At 35.7% G+C, this 19706-nt stretch overlaps 1 protein-coding gene across 8 annotated transcripts in view; it reads right to left on the bottom strand.

Annotated features, from left to right (window-relative positions):
* Senp7 (SUMO specific peptidase 7) overlaps positions 1-19706 on the bottom strand; it is a 156813-nt gene that overhangs the window by 131234 nt on the left and 5873 nt on the right. For 5 of the 8 annotated variants that reach the window (XM_046455277.2, XM_046455281.2, XM_046455282.2 and 2 more), the window contains exons 2-3: positions 18057-18109; positions 5458-5556 (exon numbers count right to left, since the gene is read on the bottom strand). In XM_046455277.2, the coding sequence (XP_046311233.1) occupies positions 5458-5556; positions 18057-18109 (152 nt within the window). The remainder of the gene's footprint in view (positions 1-5457; positions 5557-18056; positions 18110-19706) is intronic. The other 3 variants (XM_046455280.2, XM_058582894.1, XM_058582895.1) reach the window with 1 other exon arrangement.

The following is a 19706-nucleotide window of genomic DNA, read 5'->3' as shown; positions in this document are numbered from 1 at the left end:
AAACATACACGTAGGGGCTGGGGTTGTAGCTCAGTGGTAGAGCACTGCCTAGCACATGTGAGGCTCTGGATTCAATTCTCAGCACTGCATATAAATGAATAAAATAAAGATCCACCAACAACTAAAAAAATTTTTTTAAAAACACAAAAATATATACTTACCATATAATCCAGAAATCCCACTCCTAGGTATTTACTTTAGAGAAATTAAAATTTATGCTTACACAAAAACCTGCATGCAACTATTTACAGCAGCTTTATTCATAATCACCAAAAAATGAAAATGATCCAATGTCCTTCATACACATAAACATGAATGAATCTCAAAGACATTATGTTGAATGAAACAAGACACTCTGAAAACATTATATATTATCTGGTTACATTTAAGTAAATATTTTAGAAAACATAGATTAGAAAACAACAGTGTTGCCAGGGGTTGGGGGAGAGAAAGAAATTAACTAAAAAGTGAAGAGCACAACAGAATTTTTTGAAGTTATGGAACATTTCAATATCTTATCTGTGATAATTATGACTAACTCAAATAGAACTGTACGAACAGTCACACACAAAAAGTGTAAATCAATACAAACTCACACATATATTTGTTACTGTGGTAGTTACAAAATGTACATGTCTATTAAAAAATAGAAAAATTACAATGGATGAAATTAAATGAATCTATATTAATCTTCAAAGAAATATTTTTAAAGTCAAAAAATTTGAAGACTCTCGACAAAAAAAGATACATAATTGCTAATCAACATATGAAAATGTTTTAACATCATTATTCACTAAAGAAATGCAAATTAAAACAAAGCCCAAAGTCCATCAACAGAAAATTAGATAAACAGTTGTGATATATTCATATAAGGGAATATTACATAGAAATAAAAAGGAACAAATCAATGATAGACAAAAACATTGATAAATCTCAAACAACATTATACTGAGTGAAAAGAAGCCAAATATGTACATACTGAATGACTCCATTTTTATGAAGTTCAAATAAAGGCAAAACTACATCACGGAAATAGAAATGAGAAGACTGGTAGCCAGGAGCAGTGTGGGTGTATGAGCAGTGAGAGAAAGACATAATGAAAATGGACACAGAGAAATTTCTAGGGTCATGACAATGCTCTATCTCATGACTATATGTTGGCTATATGTTATTCTGGGCAAAATTTATCCAATTATACACTTAAAATATGTATAGATTATTTAATGAAATTATATCTCAACAAAAATCACAAATAAATAAATGAGTGAAAATTATACCAAAGACTATGAAAAGGGTCATTTATTCCTCTCTCTTCCTCTGAAAGTCTCTAAAAACAACAATAAAAAAAGTAGGCAGGGACAACACACCAAGATATCAGTATAGCCAGCCTTAAACTCTATAAACCATGAAGTCCACCTAGCATATATAATCCCTAAAGCAATGAGGGGGCATGTTAATACTGACATGCACCACTTCCTATCTCAACCAGAATGCAGATATCCTGAAAATTAAGTAACATTACTCTAAGGAGTAAGGTAGTAAACTAGTGACAGGAAAAAAATAGTCCTTGAAGGGGCCATGTTCTACTCAGTGGGTTAAAGGGAACTAAAGGAGAAAATTGGCCACTATCTTCTCAGGAAAAGTAGACTGATGAAGAGGAGTTGAAGAAAAAGAAAAGACACTGGACACGAAGAATCCATACTTTTGTCAAAAACTAAGGAAAGTCATGCACATCTCAAGGATAAAAGAAAAAAAAAAGGAAGGGTCTATCCCAAGAGACAGTATGTACATGTGTAAAAAATTTTATCCAACAATAAATTCTATATCTTGAAAAATAAAATAAAATATGAATTCTAAGAGATAAAAACAATTCACATCATTTTAATGGGACTTTTGTCTTTGCCGTTGTTGTTGTTCCTATCAAATTGGCAACCATTTTACTGTGTGGTAATATACAGTTGTTATGTTTGTAGAGAAATGGAACACCACACTGGTAGCAAAACAAATTGCTGCAGATTTGCCATAAGACAGTTCTGCAGTATTAATTAAAATTTTAAATATAAGCCACACATAGTGGCACTCACCTATAATCTCAGCAAATTGGGAGGGTGAGGCAGAAGGACTGCAAGTTCAAAGAAAGCCTCAGTAACTTAGTGAGATCATGTCTCAAAATAAAAATTACCAAAAATGTCTGGGGATGTAGTTCAGTAATAGAGCACTCCTGGGTTCAATCCCCAGTACAAAAAAATATATATGTATAAAAAAATTTACATGCAAATTCCCTTAGGCCCTAGTAATCCCACCCAAAAAAAGGTTCCCCATATATGAAAAATGATGTTCCACATGATGAAATTATTAATGTGTGTGTGTGTGTGTGTGTGTGTGTGTGTAAGCTAAAAAGTTGATCTTCAAGAAGTAGACAATAGAATAGAGGTGACTAGATCCTGGAAAGGTACAGGAGAGGGAGTGATGAAGTGAGGATGAATTTAAATTAATCCAAATTAAAGTGAGGATGATTAATAGGCACAAGGAGGCAAATGGATAAGAAAAATTATGTCTAATGTTCAATAATACAGTAGGATAACTATGATTGACAACAATTAACTAAAGAGTTCAGAACAGTAGAGGGAACTTTGAATGTTCCCAACACAAAGAAATGATACATGTCTGAGGTGACAGATATGCTAATCACCCTGATCTGGTCTTTACACATCATATACATGCATTGAAATGTAACACTGAACCCCATAAAGATGTACAACCACTGTGTCAACTAAAAATAAAAATACATCTGTGCACAGTGGCACACACCTGTAATCCCTGAGACTCAAGATACTGAGGCAGGATGATCTCAAGTATGAGGCCAATCTAAGCAATTCACTAAGGCCCCAATTCATGAGGCCTTCAGCAACTTAGCAAGACCCTTGTCTCAAAAAAGAAAAAGGACTGGGGAATATAGCTCAGTGGGAAAGGGTTCCTAGGTTCAATCCCAAGTACCAAAAAATAAAATAAACAAATGACGTAGTTTTATATGCGTTAAAATGGGGGGAAAATGGCCAGTTGTGGTGGCTTACACATGTAATCCCAGCTACTTCTGAGGCTGAAGCTGGAGGGTTCCAAGTTTGAGCCCAGCCTAGGCACCTTGGCAAGACTCTGTCTCAAAATAAAAAACCAAAAGGCCTGGATATAGATTACTAGTAAAGCACCCCTGGGTTAAATCCCCAGTAATGTAAAGGAAAAAAATTCAGATATTTTATTAAGTGAAAACAATGAAGTGCAGAACAAGTAAGTAAAATCACTGTTTTTAGTAAGGATTAAAAAATAATTCATATGGCATATGCATTTTTTTTCTTAAGTGAAAAAAAAAACCCAATTAATAGTGGTTGCCTCTAGGGAAAAAAAAAAGAGAATTCTTTATTCACTTTATTTGTGCCTTTTTATACAGCACAAATTTTCTAACTTTATGAAAATGTTTTTTATTTTTTATGTCAACAGATAACATAAATATCATATGGTTTCATTTTTTCCCTATTTTGTCCTTCTTTGTATACAAAATAAACTTAACAAATATAGTATTTAAAAATAAAACTTTTATGGGTGGGGATGTGGCTCAGTGGTAAAATGTTTACCTAGCATGCATGAGCCTCTGGGTTCAACCTCCAGCACCACAAAAAAATAAAAAATAATAAGTGTTCTCTCACACTTTAATTTTAAAACAATTTATACTGATGACAAACTCTTTATCTAAGTTTTTTTATAATTTTTTAATATTTTGTTTAGTTGTAAATGGATGCAATACCTTAATTTTGTTTATTTATTTCTATGTGGTGCTGAGGATCGAACCCAGTGCCTCACAGTGTGAGGCAAGTGCCCTACCACTGAGCCACAACCCCAGCCCTCCTCTAAGTTTTAAAAGTGGTTATTTTTTTCCTGTCTGTAACATAAAAATCCAAGAATCCATAGTGGCTTAAAATTTGTTATCCTGGCTGGGGATGTGGCTCAAGCGGTAGCGCGCTAGCCTGGCATGTGTGCGACCCGGGTTCGATCCTCAGCACCACATACAAAGATGTTGTGTCTGCCAAATACTAAAAACTAAATATTAAAGTTTAAAAAAAAAAAAAAATTTGTTATCCTAAAATGAGACACTTCTGGATTGAACTGTATCCCTACAAAATTCTTATGCTGAAGCCCTAACGTTCAATGTGACTATATGTGGACACAAGGATTTTAAAAAGTTAATTAAAATTAAATTGAGGTCATATGGGTGGGCCCCTAATCTAATAAGACTGGTATCCTCATAAATAGAAAAAGTTACACCAGACATGCAAGCATGCACACAGACAAAAACCAAGGGAGGGAGGACACAGCAAGAAAAGAGACATCTGCAAATCAAGGAGAAAGGCCCAGGAGAAACCAATCCTGCCCTCACTTTTATTCTGGACTTCCAGATTTCTGAACCATGAGAAAATTAATTTCTGGGATGGGGTTGTGGCTCAGTGGTAGAGTGCTTGCCTTGCATGCATGAGGCACTGGGTTTGATCCTCAGCACAACATAAAAATAAATGAATAAAATAAAGATATCGTGTCCATCTAGAACTAAAAAAAAAATTTAAAGAAAATTAATTTCTGTTGTTGAAGCCATTCGCTCTGTGGTATTTTGTTATGGCAGCTCTAGTAAACTAATATAGCTATAAATTGGTAAATGGAAAATCTGAGAAAAATTCAATTTTCTAAAAATTGACCAGGAATCGCTTCAGTCAAGAGAAAATAATAAAGTGCCATATTGAAAAAAGAAAAAGTACTATAGTAAGTCAGTCTATTCATCAGAGACCTAGAATAATATCTAAAAAGTTAATGTTAAAGTCCAGATTTATAATCAGAATATCTTTTAAAATATTGCTGTAGCATCCATTAAGAGACACTTTCTCAAAGTTAAAAAATGGGTAAAGAACAAAAGAACAACCAGGCATGGTGGCACACACCTATAATCTTGGGAGGCTGAGGCAAGAGGATCACAAGTTCAAGGCTAGCTTCACAATCTTAGCAAGACCCTCAATAACTCAGTGAGAACCTGCCTCAAGATAAAAAAATAAAAACAACTGGGGATGTAACTCAGTGGTAAAGCACCTCTGAGTTCAATCTCCAGTACCAAAAAAGGAAAAAGGAACAAATGATTCTACTAAGCTTAAGATCTTAGTAACCTTAATATATACTATATTACAATGAGATTTAAATTTCTTAAAGAAATCAACCATGCATAAGGTACACTTGATTTAAACTAAAGATGACACTAACCTCAAAAGCTCATTTTAACAAGTCAGAAATAAATTAATTTAAAATCTAAAATTAAATATCAGAAAAATTAAAGATAATAAGAAAATAAAATTTCAGTTTTGCTAAAATATTTTAAACATACTAAATAAAACTATATGCTTAAAACAAATTAGTTTTATTTACCCCCTGCAAAGGGAGATCCCAGCGTACTGAGCTTCTGACTTTGGACAGTGGTGACTGAACATGAACATCCTCTGGTTTTACATTTAACATTTTTCTTATCTGAAAGTAGGATGAGAAAATAATCAGTTTAATTGAAATATATTTATATATGTATATATATAAAAGAATTGAATCAACTAGCAGAACCATTCTACTACCCTGCATTAATATTTTTCTAAGAGTTTTAAATCCGAAGCTTAATTTATAAGCAATTAAACATATTATAAAAAATTCTCATTGAGCATAAAGGTAGAGAAGTGAAGAATCACAACAGTTTCCTAATTACTATTTTCTTGCCTACAGTCTCTTCTCCTAATTTTTCAAATGCAAGCTACAGAGTTCTCTAATACATAATTCTAATTATGGCTGCAATGCTTACAAACAACAGTGGCATCCATTTTTTATAAATAAAACTCGACATTTTCAGCTCTTTTTCACATCATCCACACCAAAAATATTTGATAGCACAACATTTTGGAGTTACTAAACCCTCTTCAGATGTCATATTTTATCTCTAGATGTTTATATATACTGTTCCCTCAATCTGTAAGGCCTTTCCTTCTATTTCTCCCTTGTGAAATATCTCAGACTCTTTTCAAAAGTATTCTCTTACCCACATAAGCATAACCCTCACACAAAAGCATTCCTTTCTCGGGGTATAAATATTTGCTTGATACATTTACATTACAATATTCATATTACACCGATCATTTTGTAGTAATTTGTCAATATATCTGCCTTCTTCTCCAGACTGTAGAACTCCTTAAGGTCAAGGTCCTAATTTACTTTTGCATCTCCAAAGTATGTGGCTCTTGCTAAGCTGAATAAGCAAATGAATGCATGAATTGTAACAAATTTGAAAACTTAAGTATGTTTTTTTTTTCCTTTTTTTTTTTTTTGGTACTGGGCATTGAACTCAGGGGCACTGGACCACTGAGCCACATCCCCAGTCATATTTATTTTGTATTTTATTTAGAGACAGGGTCTCACTGAATTGCTTAGCACCTCACCTTTGCTGAGGCTAGCTTTGAACTTGCAATCCTCCTGCCTCAGCCTCCCAAGCTGCTGGGATTACAGGTGTGCACCACCACACCTGGCTTGAAAACTTAAAATATCTAACTTTCATATTAAAATAAATGATTATTAAACTTTAAGTTCAACCTACAAAATATAACAGGCCAGCGGTATAGCTCAGTTGTTTAGAATATGCTCAAAATACGCAATACCATGGGTTTGATCCCCAGCACCCACCCCCACCAAAGCATTATATTAAATACAATTAGTAACCAGTAAGAATCCATAAATATTTCTAAGAAAAGAAAGCCTAAGTTAAGAAGATACAATAAATATGAAGAAAATATATCTCAACTCTTATTTTACTAGCTTCTCAGATAAAAATTCATCTTCCTGGGTACAAGTAACTTTTCTTGCTATTCTGTATTAAAAGGCATCTCTTTGTAATTCTTCATCTGTAAAAGACAATATCTATCTGAAACAATCATCGGTCTTATATTCTTTTTTTTTTAATTTTTTTATTCTTGGCTATTCAAAACATTACATAGTTCTTGATATATCATATTTCACACTTTGATTCAAGTGGGTTATGAGCTCCCATTTTTACCCCATATACAGATTGCAGAATCACATCAGTTACACATCCATTGATTTACATATTGCCATACTAGTGTCTGTTGCGTTCTGCTGCCTTTCCTATCCTCTACTATCCCCCCTCCCCTCCCCTCCCCTCCCCTCTTCTCTCTCTGCCCCCTCTACTGACATTCATTTGTGCCCCTTGTATTATTTTTCCCTTTCCCCTCACTTCCTCTTGTATGTACTTTTGTATAACTCTGAGGGTCTCCTTCCATTTCCATGCAATTTCCCTTCTCTCTCCCTTTCCCTCCCACCTCTCATCCCTGTTTAATATTAATCTTCTTCTCATGCTCTTCGACCCTACTCTGTTCTTAGTTACTCTCCTTATATCAAAGAAGACATTTGGCATTTGTTTTTTAGGGATTGGCTAGCTTCACTTAGCATAATCTGCTCTAATGCCATCCATTTCCCTGTAAATTCTATGATTTTGTCATTTTTTAATGCAGAGTAATACTCCATTGTGTATAAATGCCACATTTTTTTTATCCATTCATCTATTGAAGGGCATCTAGGTTGGTTCCACAGTCTTGCTATTGTGAATTGTGCTGCTATGAACATCGATGTAGCAGTGTCCCTGTAGCATGCTCTTTTTAGGTCTTTAGGGAATAGACCGAGAAGGGGAATAGCTGGGTCAAATGGTGGCTCCATTCCCAGCTTTCCAAGAAATCTCCATACTGCTTTCCAAATTGGCTGCACCAATTTGCAGTCCCACCAGCAATGTACAAGTGTACCCTTTTCCCCACATCCTCGCCAGCACTTGTTGTTGTTTGACTTCATAATGGCTGCCAATCTAACTGGAGTGAGATGGTATCTTAGGGTGGTTTTGATTTGCATTTCTCTGACTGCTAGAGATGGTGAGCATTTTTTCATGTACTTGTTGATTGATTGTATGTCCTCCTCTGAGAAGTGTCTGTTCAGGTCCTTGGCCCATTTGTTGATTGGGTTGTTTGTTCTCTTATTGTCTAATTTTTTGAATTCTTTGTATACTCTGGATATTAGGGCACTATCTGAAGTGTGAGGAATAAAGATTTGTTCCCAGGATGTAGGCTCTCTATTTACCTCTCTTATTGTTTCTTTTGTTGAGAAAAAACTTTTTAGTTCGAGTAAGTCCCATTTGTTGATTCTAGTTATTAACTTTTGTGCTATGGGTGTCCTATTGAGGAATTTGGAGCCCGACCCCACAGTATGTAGATCGTAGCCAACTTTTTCTTCTATCAGACGGCGTGTCTCTGATTTGATATCAAGCTCCTTGATCCATTTTGAATTAACTTTTGTGCATGGTGAGAGAAAGGGATTCAGTTTCATTTTGTTGCATATGGATTTCCAGTTTTCCCAGCACCATTTGTTGAAGATGCTATCCTTCCTCCATTGCATGCTTTTAGCCCCTTTATCAAATATAAGATAGTTGTAGTTTTGTGGATTGGTTTCTGTGTCCTCTATTCTGTACCATTGGTCCACCCGCCTGTTTTGGTACCAGTACCATGCTGTTTTTGTTACTATTGCTCTGTAAAATAGTTTAAAATCTGGTATCACTATACCGCCTGATTCACACTTCGTGCTTAGCGTTGTTTTTGCTATTCTGGGTCTTTTATTTTTCCATATGAATTTCATGATTGCTTTCTCTATTTCTACAAGAAATGCCGTTGGGATTTTGATTGGCATTGCATTAAACCTATAGAGAACTTTTGGTAATATCGCCATTTTGATGATGTTAGTTCTGCCTATCCATGAACAGGGTATATTTTTCCATCTTCTAAGATCTTCTTCTATTTCTCTCTTTAGGGTTCTGTAGTTTTCATTGTATAAGTCTTTCACCTCTTTTGTTAGGTTGATTCCCAAGTATTTTATTTTTTTTGAAGATATTGTGAATGGAGTGGTTGTCCTCATTTCCATTTCAGAGGATTTGTCGCTGATATACAGGAATGCCTTTGATTTATGCGTGTTGATTTTATATCCTGCCACTTTGCTGAATTCATTCATTAGCTCTAATAGTTTCTTTGTAGAGCCTTTTGGGTCTGCTAGGTATAGAATCATATCATCTGCAAATAGTGATAATTTAAGTTCTTCTTTTCCTATTTTGATGCCTTTAATTTCTTTCGTCTGTCTAATTGCTCTGGCCAGCGTTTCGAGAACTATGTTGAACAGAAGTGGTGAGAGAGGGCATCCCTGTCTTGTTCCAGATTTTAGAGGGAATGCCTTCAATTTTTCTCCATTCAGAATGATGCTATCCTGAGGCTTAGCATAGATTGCTTTTACAATATTGAGGTATGCTCCTGTTATCCCTAGTTTTTCTAGAGTTTTGAACATAAAGGGATGCTGTACTTTGTCGAATGCTTTTTCCCCATCTATCGAGATGATCATATGGTTCTTATTTTTAAGTCTATTGATGTGGTGAATAACATTTATTGATTTCCGTATATTGAACCAGCCTTGCATCCCAGGGATGAATCCTACTTGATCATGGTGCACAATTTTTTTGATATGTTTTTGTATCCGATTCGCCAGAATTTTATTGAGGATTTTTGCATCTAGGTTCATTAGAGATATTGGTCTGTAGTTTTCTTTCTTTGAAGTGTCTTTGTCTGGTTTAGGTATCAGGGTGATGTTGGCCTCATAGAATGAATTTGCAAGTTCTCCCTCTTTTTCTATTTCCTGAAGTAGCTTGAAAAGTATTGGTATTAGTTCCTCTTTAAAGGTTTTGTAAAACTGCTGTATACCCATCCGGTCCTGGGCTTTTCTTAGTTGGTAGTCTTTTGATGGTTTCTTCTATTTCCTCAATTGATATTGGTCTGTTTAGGTTGTCTATATCCTCCTGACTCAATCTGGGCAGATCATATGACTTAAGAAATTTATCGATGCCTTCACTATCTTCTAATTTATTGGAGTATAAGGATTCAAAATAATTTCTGATTATCTTCTGTATTTCTGAAGTGTCTGTTGTGATATTGCCTTTTTCATCCCGTATGCTAGTAATTTGAGTTCTCTCTCTTCTTCTCTTCGCTAGCATGGCTAAGGGTCTGTCGATTTTGTTTATTTTTTCAAAGAACCAACTTTTAGTTTTGTCAATTTTTTCAATTGTTTCTTTTGTTTCGATTTCATTAATTTCAGCTCTCATTTTAATTATTTCTTGCCTTCTACTACTTTTGCTGTTGTTTTGCTCTTTTTTTTCTAGGATTTTGAGATGAAGTATGAGATCATTTATATGTTGGTTTTTTCTTTTTTTAAGGAATGAACTCCAAGCAATGAATTTTCCTCTTAGAACTGCTTTCAATGTGTCCCATAGATTCCGATATGTTGTGTCTGTGTTTTCATTTATCTCTAAGAATTTTTTAATTTCCTCCGTGATGTCTTCTATAACCCATTGATCATTCAGTAACCTATTGTTTATTCTCCAAGTGATGTATTCTTTTTCCTTCCTTCTTTTATCGTTGATTTTCAGTTCCATTCCATTATGATCAGATAGGATGCATGGTATTATCTCTACTCCTTTATATTGTCTAAGAGTTGCCCTGTGACATAATATATGATCTATTTTTGAGAAGGATCCATGTGCTGCTGAGAAAAAAGTGTAACTGCTTGATGTTGGGTGGTATATTCTATATATGTCAATTAAGTCTAGGTTATTAATTGTGTTATTGAGTTCTATAGTTTCCTTATTCAACTTTTGTTTGGAAGATCTGTCCAGTGGCGAGAGAGGTGTGTTGAAGTCTCCCATGATTATTGTATGGTGGTCTATTAGACTCTTGAACTTGAGAGGAGTTTGTTTGATGAACATAGCTGCACCATTGTTTGGGGCATATATGTTTATGATTGTTATGTCTTGTTGGTGTATGGTTCCCTTAAGCAGTATGTAATGTCCCTCTTTATCCCTTTTGATTAACTTGGGCTTGAAATCTATTTTATTTGATATGAGTATGGACACTCCTGCTTGTTTCCGAAGTCCATATGAGTGATATGATTTTTCCCAACCTTTCACCTTCAGCCTATGTATGTCTTTTCCTATCAAATGCGTCTCCTGTAGGCAGCATATTGTTGGGTCTTGTTTTGTGATCCATTCTACTAGCCTGTGTCTCTTGATTGGTGAGTTAGAGCCATTAACATTTAGGGTTATTATTGAGATATGGGTTGTTCTTCCAGCCATATTTGTTTATTTATGTTACTAAACATGGTTTGTTTTCCTCTTTGATTATTTTTCCCCCCTTTACTGTCCTACCTCCCACTGTTGGTTTTCATTGTTATTTTCCATTTCCTCTTCCTGTAATGTTTTGCCAAGGATGTTTTGAAGAGATGGTTTTCTAGCTGCAAATTCTTTTAACTTTTGTTTATCGTGGAAGGTTTTAATTTCATCTTCCATCCTGAAGCTTAATTTCGCTGGATACACAATTCTTGGTTGGAACCCATTTTCTTTCAGTGTTTGAAATATGTTATTCCAGGATCTTCTAGCTTTCAGAGTCTGTGTTGAAAGATCAGCTGTTATCCTGATTGGCTTACCCCTAAATGTGATCTGCTTCCTTTCTCTTGTAGCTTTTAAAATTCTCTCCTTATTCTGTATGTTGGGCATCTTCATTATAATGTGTCTAGGTGTGGGTCTCTTATGATTTTGCACATTCGGCGTCCTGTAGGCTTCTAGGACTTGGGATTCTGTCTCATTCTTCAAGTCTGGGAAGTTTTCTCGTATTATTTCATTGAATAGATTGCTCATTCCTTTGGTTTGAAACTCTGTCCCTTCCTGTATCCCAGTGACTCTTAAATTTGGTCTCTTGATGTTATCCCATATTTCTTGGATGTTCTGCTCATGGTTTCTTAACAGTCTTGCTGAGCTGTCTACGTTCTTTTCAAGTTGAAATACTTTATCTTCATTGTCTGATGTTCTATCTTCTAAGTGTTCTACTCTGCTGGTAGTATTCTCAATTGAGTTTTTAAGTTGGTTTATTGCTTCCTGCATTTCTAGGATTTCTGTTTGTTTTTTTATAACCTCTATCTCCCTGTATAGTTGATCTTTTGCTTCTTGGATTTGTTTATGTAATTCATTGTTGAAGTGATCTTTCATTGTCTGATTTTGCTGTCTGATGTCTTCCTTGAGACTCCAGATCATCTGAAGCATGTATATCCTGAATTCTTTATCTGACATTCCATCTGCTGCAGCTATTACCTCTTCTAACGTTGAGTTGACCTGCACTGCTTGTGGTCCTTTCTTTCCTTGTCTCTTCATACTGTTCGCTTTCCTTTCTACTTGGTGAAACTGTTGTGCTATTGAATTTTCCCCCTATATATTTATATTGGTCTTGTATAGTTGCAAAGTCTCCCTCGCAGGCGCGGGCGGCGGCTCTGCCCCTCCTCCAATTGGGGCAATGTGCCTACCATGCCGGCAGGCCACTGGGCCTGCTCTGCCGGTCGGTAGCAGGTCCGCCTACCTTGCAGGCGCGGGCGGCGGCTCTGTCCCTCTGCGGGCCGCTAGGCTTGTTCTGTCGGTGGTCGCAGTTCTGCCTACTTTGCAGGTGCAGGCAGCGGCACTGCCCCTCTGCAGGCCTCTGGGGCTGTTCTGCCAGTGGGTCGCAGGTCCGCCTACCTTGCAGGCACGGGGGGGGGGTGGGGCAGCTCTACCCTTCCTCAGGCCACTGGGCCTGTTCTGTCTGTCGGTTGCAGGTCTGGCCTGTTCTGTTGGTGGTCACAGTTCCGTCTACCTTGCAGGCGCGGGGGGAGGGGGCAGCTCTGCCTCTCAGCAGGCTGCTGCTCCTGTTCTGCCGGTGGGTCGCAGGCCCGCCTACCTTGCAGGAGTGATTGGAAGCTCCGTCCCTCCGCGGGCCACTGGGCCTTTTCTGTCGGTGGTCACAGTTCCGCCTACCTGGCAGGCGCGGGGGGTGGGAGGCGGCTCTGCCCCTCAGCAGGCCGCTGGGCCTGCTCTGTGGGTGTTCACAGTTCTGTCTACCTTGCCGGCACAGGGGGAGGGGGCGGCTCTGCCTCTCAGCAGGCCGCTGCTCCCCTTCTGCTGGTTGGTCGCATGCCCGCCTACCTTACAGGAGTGATTGGAAGCTCTGCCCCTCCGCGGGCCACTGGGCCTTTTCTGTCGGTGGTCACAGTTCCGCCTACCTGGCAGGCGCGGGGGGTGGGGGGTTATATTCTTAATTAGAAAACAACAGCTGCTTTCTCCAGGGTGAGGCAAGGAATTCAGGCTGTTCAAATCCATGGATGCTTTGTAAGCAGGTTATCTAGTATAATGTTATTGTCTGAATCTGGAATTGCCCCCAACAGCTCACGTGTTGAAGGCTTGATCCCCAGCTTGTTTGTGCACATTTGTGCTTAATCACTCACTACCCCCTCCCATCTCTCTCTCCTCTCATTGAGCCAAAATAAATCTTTTCTCTTTAAGATGATTTCCTCAGGTATTTTGACACAGCAAGGCAAAGCTGATAAACACAGCTTACACTGAATTCTGTGGCATACGGTCTTTTCCAAAGGCGGCTATACCAATATTCCCTACCCCACATTCTTTTCTCACAACATGACCAGGCAGTCTTCCAACATTAAAACTATGTTCTGTCCCCCTTGAATCTGGGCAGACTTGTGATTTCCAAGGCTAGTCATAAGAGGAAACTTAGCTTCAGCATGGTTCAGACGTGCTTATGTGCTTCCCTCCCTCCCTATGCCTCTCAGTATACACACCTTGGGAGACCTAAGCCATAGGTAAGAAATTTGGATACCCTGAAGCCACTAAACTGGAAAGATCATATGGAGAGGCTACAAAGGGATACAGATTCACCAAGATGTTTGTGTCTTCCTATAGATTCCAAACAAGTGAGTGAACAAGTCTTCAAGATGACTCCAGATCCTATGACTGGTTTAAAAAAAAAATTAAGGTGGTATATACATATAATACAATATTACTGAATCTTTAAAAAGAAGAAAATCCTACCATTTGTGACTACGTGAAAATGAACCTGGAGAACAGACAAACACTATATGATATCACTTATATGAGAAATCTAAAATAGTCAAACTCACAGAAGCAGTAAGAATAGTAGCTGCCAGAAGTTGTGGGGAGAAAGAAACATAGAGGTATTACTCAAAGGGTACAAAGTTTCAGTTATGTAAGATAAATAAGTGTTAGAGAAATACTGTACAGCATAATGCTTATAGTTTACCATAGTGTATTACATACCAAAAACTTTACTAAAGGGGATAGATTTTTATGTTACGTTGAATCACCTAGCAGATTAGCACTGGAACTATTAATTGCAAAAGAAAGAAGAAACTTTTGGAGGGGATGTTTATAGCACAGAATGTAATGATGGTTTCCATGGGTGTATACTTATCTCCAAATTCATCAAGTGGTATCATCTATACGATTTTTGTATGTTAATCATACCTTAATAAATTGATTTTTAAAAGAAATGTACTTTGGATAATGATGTCCATCACATTCCACCATCATTGCTAAACCCCTGCCCTCTCCCTTCCCCGCCCACACCTCTGCCCTATCTCGAGTTCTTCACTTTTTCTTAATGATTAACTGATCTAAATTAAGTTGTATGCGTTTAAAAATATGTAATAAAAAATTCTAATTATAACATCCAATTTTTTGAAAAGCAAATTCCTACCCCCCCCCAAAAAAACCCCAAATACTTATGAGTCTTTTGCAACAATATGATCTCTTCTTAGACATTTTATTTTACTTGTTTTTATATCCCATTGCATTTATTTCATTTGAGGTGTTAGGAATTGAACCCTGGGCCTTGTGCTAAGCACAGATTCTACCACTGAACTACATCCCTGGTCCTTAGACACATTCCAGTCATGGTTTCTACTATAATTCGATCAACGAAGATTTTAAGCTATCAATGATCCTACAAAACTTAAAATTCCAATACAACAATTAGCACAGCTTATAATTCAAAACACTAAAAATAGCTCAAAAACAATGAAAGAATTCATTGAGATTTGCATATAATGAAATATGATGTAGTCATTTAAAATGTTTACCACTAGTTGGGTGTGGAGGTGCAGGCCTATAATCTTAGCAGCTCTGAGGCTGAGGCAGTATTCTAAATTCAAAACCATCTCAGCAACTTAGCAAGGACCTAAGCAACTTAGTGAGATCTGTTTCAAGATTAAAAGTATCAAAACAGGGCTGGAGATGCGCCTGAGTGGCTAAGCACCCCAGTACCCAGTACCCAAAAAAACAAAAACAAAAAACAAAAAATGTTTACCACTATTTCCCTAGTACTGAGCATAATTTATCCAATACATTTTAACTACCCAATAAATACTAAGCAATATTTTAAATAAGTTTGATTTTAGAAAAATTATGCCCTCGATGCAGTTAAATAGAAAAGTAACTTAAATGCAGTATTGGGTGGTGTTCTAATTTTAATATTTATTTACTATAGACAGATAGACAGATGAACTAGAATTCCAAGGTATTAATTCTAGTTGTATCTGAGTAGTCTTTTTGTTAAATTGAATTTTCTAATAAAATCTATAAAAAAACAAGTATTGACTAATAAAAAAGAAAAAACAAGTTTTGTCTTAAAAATAATTTTAAATTCTTAAAAACTCAAAATGTATCAGTGTCTTATCTCTGTATTCACGAAAGTTCTTATCCTTTCAGTAAGTTATTTCTACTAATGGTCTTAGGAGGTAATATAAACTACTACCAAGAATTTAGTATGCTAGTTTCTAAGGAATTCTAAATTTTTTACATGTACTGGTATGACGTTATAGGTATACTATGGTTGAACAAATGAAATATTTTATTCTTCAATAAAAACAACCAAGGCTCCTTGGGAAATCTGCTAATTCCAAGGCTGGGTAGGGAAAATACAAGATAAGCTTGTAGTGCCAAAAAGTAAGGAAAGGTACCACCCCTGCTACCCCTAGGAGCTTGTCAAAAGGGCATTAGAGGGGCTGGGGATGTGGCTCAAGCGGTAGCGCGCTCGCCTGGTATGCGTGCGGCCTGGGTTCGATCCTCAGCACCACATACACACAAAGATGTTGTGTCTGCTGAAAATTAAACAATAAAAATTATTTAAAAAAAAAAAAAAAAAAAAAAAAAAAAAAAGGGCATTAGAACCAACATGAAATTCAATATTATTTTTTTTTTCTTTTTAAGACATAAGGTGTCTATGTGTAGGCTCAAGCAATCCTCCCAGCAGCTGGGACTACAGGTGCACACTACTGCACCTGGCTTCAATATTATGAAATGTTAACAGTAGAACATCAAGTGAATTGCATGAATGACATAATACCCTAAAGCAGAGCACTTTGTTGCAAATATTAAAAATAGCATGAAATGGACATCATTACCTTAGGTACATATATGATTGCATGAATGGTGTGACCCTACTTTATGTACAACCAGAGAAATGAAAAAGTGTGTTCTATTGTGTACAATGAATCAAAGAGCAATCTGCTGTAATGTATAACTGATTAGAATAAATAAATTTAAAAATTTTGTTTAAATAGCAGTGGTCAACATAGAGGTATTTTAAAACTGGGTGCTATATCCTACATGTGATTTGTCCCCACCACAATTCAAGTTGAAATTGGATTACCAATATAAAGGTGTTAGGAAGCAGGACCTTTAAGTGCTAATTAGGTCATGGGACCTTCACCCTTATGAAAAGATTAATCTCTTTATCAAGAGACTGTGTTAGTTAAGGCTAGCCATAAAGACTAAAAAAATTACAAGTTGGTTGGTTTTCAAGAAAGTGAGACTGGTACTTCCCCTGAGTCTTTCATATACATGCCTCTTTTCAGTCCACTTACTCTGCTTTCTGCTGTGAGCTATTATACAAGGCCCTCACCAGAAGTTCAGCAGGTACCAATGACTTCCCAGCTTCCAGAACCATGAATCAAAATACATAGTATTTTTAAATAAATGGCCAGTCTTATGTATTATTGTACAGTATCAGAAAACAAAATGAGATACTGGATATGACAGTAGTTTTCACAGAAATGTAAAATTTTCTTTTCTACTTTCCTCATTCACTGTACTTGAGCTAAATCCAAAATTTTAAATGGAGAAACAACCATGGGGCTGGGGTTGTGGCTCAGTGGTAGAGCACTTGCCTCGAATGTGCGAGACCCTGGGTTTGATCCTCAACGCCACATAATAAAAAATAAGTGAAATAAAGGTATTGTGTCCAACTACAACTAAAAAATAAATATTTTTAAAAAATAATAAATAAATAAAAATAAATGGAGAAACCACACCCTGCAAATCTTAAGCCAAAGAAGACTAGCAAAGATATTCTACGTGGTCTACTAAGGTCCTCTTAATTCCCTCTCATTAACCCATGATACTCCTTTATGATTTCTACAATCGTTGTTAAATGTACAACTGTAAAAACATAAAAATGTTTCAAATTAAAGATCTCCATACATAAATGCTTCTGAGAAAAGTATCTAATAAATCATTATAATGTACATCAGGTACCACTGCATTTAAGCACAAAATTCTAGAGAAAAAGATTATCATTCTTTATAGGGATGCATTTTTAAAAAAAAACACTCAACATAGGCAGAAACTTCATTTTGCTTGTTTTGTAAGAAGAAATGAATAGAAAAAAAAGAGGTTTAAAAGAACAGATTCCAAAAAATAATTTTCAGCATATGCCATGAACACAGCTCTTCTACATCTACATTATTAATGAATGAACACAAAGCATGCTAATACATTCAGTCATCAATGAAATGCTGAGTTATGTTTTATATAAAATTCAAAATATAAACCAAAATGTATACCAGTCATCTTGTAATGGATTTTTAAAAGCTGCTCAGTTATTCAGAACATCATTTTCCTCAAACTACTGCTCAAAGTTTTACCATATTTAAAAATTTTATTTTTTAAAAAAATTGCAAAACACTTTCAATTTCAGCAACTATTGGTTACAAGCAAAACTAATGCATACCTCATGTAAATCAGAAGATGTAGACTTTTTTCTTTTTCCTTCTGTGACAATCTCTACAAAAAATAAAAAACATTGTAGAAATTATTATTTTTTAAACTTTTTTTTAATTTTAATTTTTAGTTGTATTTTAGACACAATACCTTGATTTTTTAAAATTTATTTTTATGTGGTGCTGAGGATCAAACCCAGGGCCTTGCACGTGCTAGGCAAGTGCTCTACCACTGAGCCACAACCCCATCCCAGAAATTATTATTTGATATGAAAAAGATTTTTTAAAATAGTGGAAGAGATCCTTTTACATCTATTCCTTATTCCAAATTAACTTCTCATTAGGTTCAGAATTTATACTGATATATTTTACTGAAGCTGAAGGGCTAGCCATAAAGACTAAAAAAATTACAAGTTTTAAAAGAGTAGCAGTTTCTCAAAAAAAATTCCTCCAGTAAACAATATATGTATGGTGACAAAAGAAATTGACCAAGAATTAAACAGGAATTTCCTCGCAAAAGACCTCATGCCCTGTAATAGAATTATCTAACTAAACTAATTTCTATGAAGGGGGTGGATATTTAGAAGCTGGCAATATTCTACAAAAACAATTTCAATTCTACTATATATCTAAACATGCTGTGTAACTCAGAACATTTTTTAATTCTTTATTTAAAAATATTTCTCAGACTTCCTATGGATTTCTCTCTTAAAAATTCTTTCATTCAATCAGCAAATATATACTGAATGTCAATCATGTGTCATTGGACTAGGTAGTGAGTATAGTGTAGCGAGCCAATTAAACACAATCCAAGATTTCTTAGAAATTACAGTCTACTGGAATATAGCATATTTCAAAATTAAAATAAATGGCAGAGATCCACATCTAAGTAGTCATCTTACTGTAATTACTGCATCTTACTGCAATTCAGTAGGAAAGGAATAATTTTTTTCAATAAATGATACTGAAACAATTCAGTAACCAAATGAGGGACACAACTTTGACACCTATCTGACACCTATCTAAAAATTAATGTGAAGTGGATCACACATTTAAATATAAAACATAAAATAATGCTTCTAGTATTAAAAAATAAAGTATCTTCATGACCTTGGGGGTATACAAAGATTTCTCAAACAGGACACAAGCATTACTAACCATAATGAAAAAATAAATAAACTAAGAGTTTCATTAAAATTAAGAATTTATGTTCATCAAACTTCATTATTCAGAGAGTGAAAGGCAGAGGCTGGGGTTGTGGCTAAGTGGTAGAGCACTTGCCTAGTATGTGTAAGGCACTAGGTTCAATCCTCAGTACCACCTCAGTTTCTCATCTGCAAAACATGATATTCATCTTTCGACTTGTTAAATGATAGTCTATATTAAAATATCTTGCATTTTACCTATAATTAGTACAAAATTAGTGGTATCTATTACTAAAATAGTTTACATTAAAATTGCTCTCAGTATATTAGCATTAGCACCCAAGAAAGTCTAATTATTTTTATTCTAAATTAAAAGCATGACTTTTCCCAAGTAGACTGTGTAATCATTCATTCACTTGTTTATTCCATAAAAATTTATTTGAAATAATAGTAATTATCATTGCCAGATAATATGCTAAGTGCTTTATATAAATTATTTAATCCTTACAAAAGTAG

Source organism: Marmota monax, unplaced genomic scaffold (genome assembly GCF_021218885.2).
Source record: "Marmota monax isolate L192 unplaced genomic scaffold, Marmota_monax_Labrador192_F-V1.1 WCK01_AAM20220418_F8-fsc00053, whole genome shotgun sequence".
Lineage (NCBI taxonomy): Eukaryota > Metazoa > Chordata > Mammalia > Rodentia > Sciuridae > Marmota > Marmota monax.
Note: the sequence above shows the minus strand (reverse complement) of the source record. Positions and strands in the feature narration are given on the sequence as shown.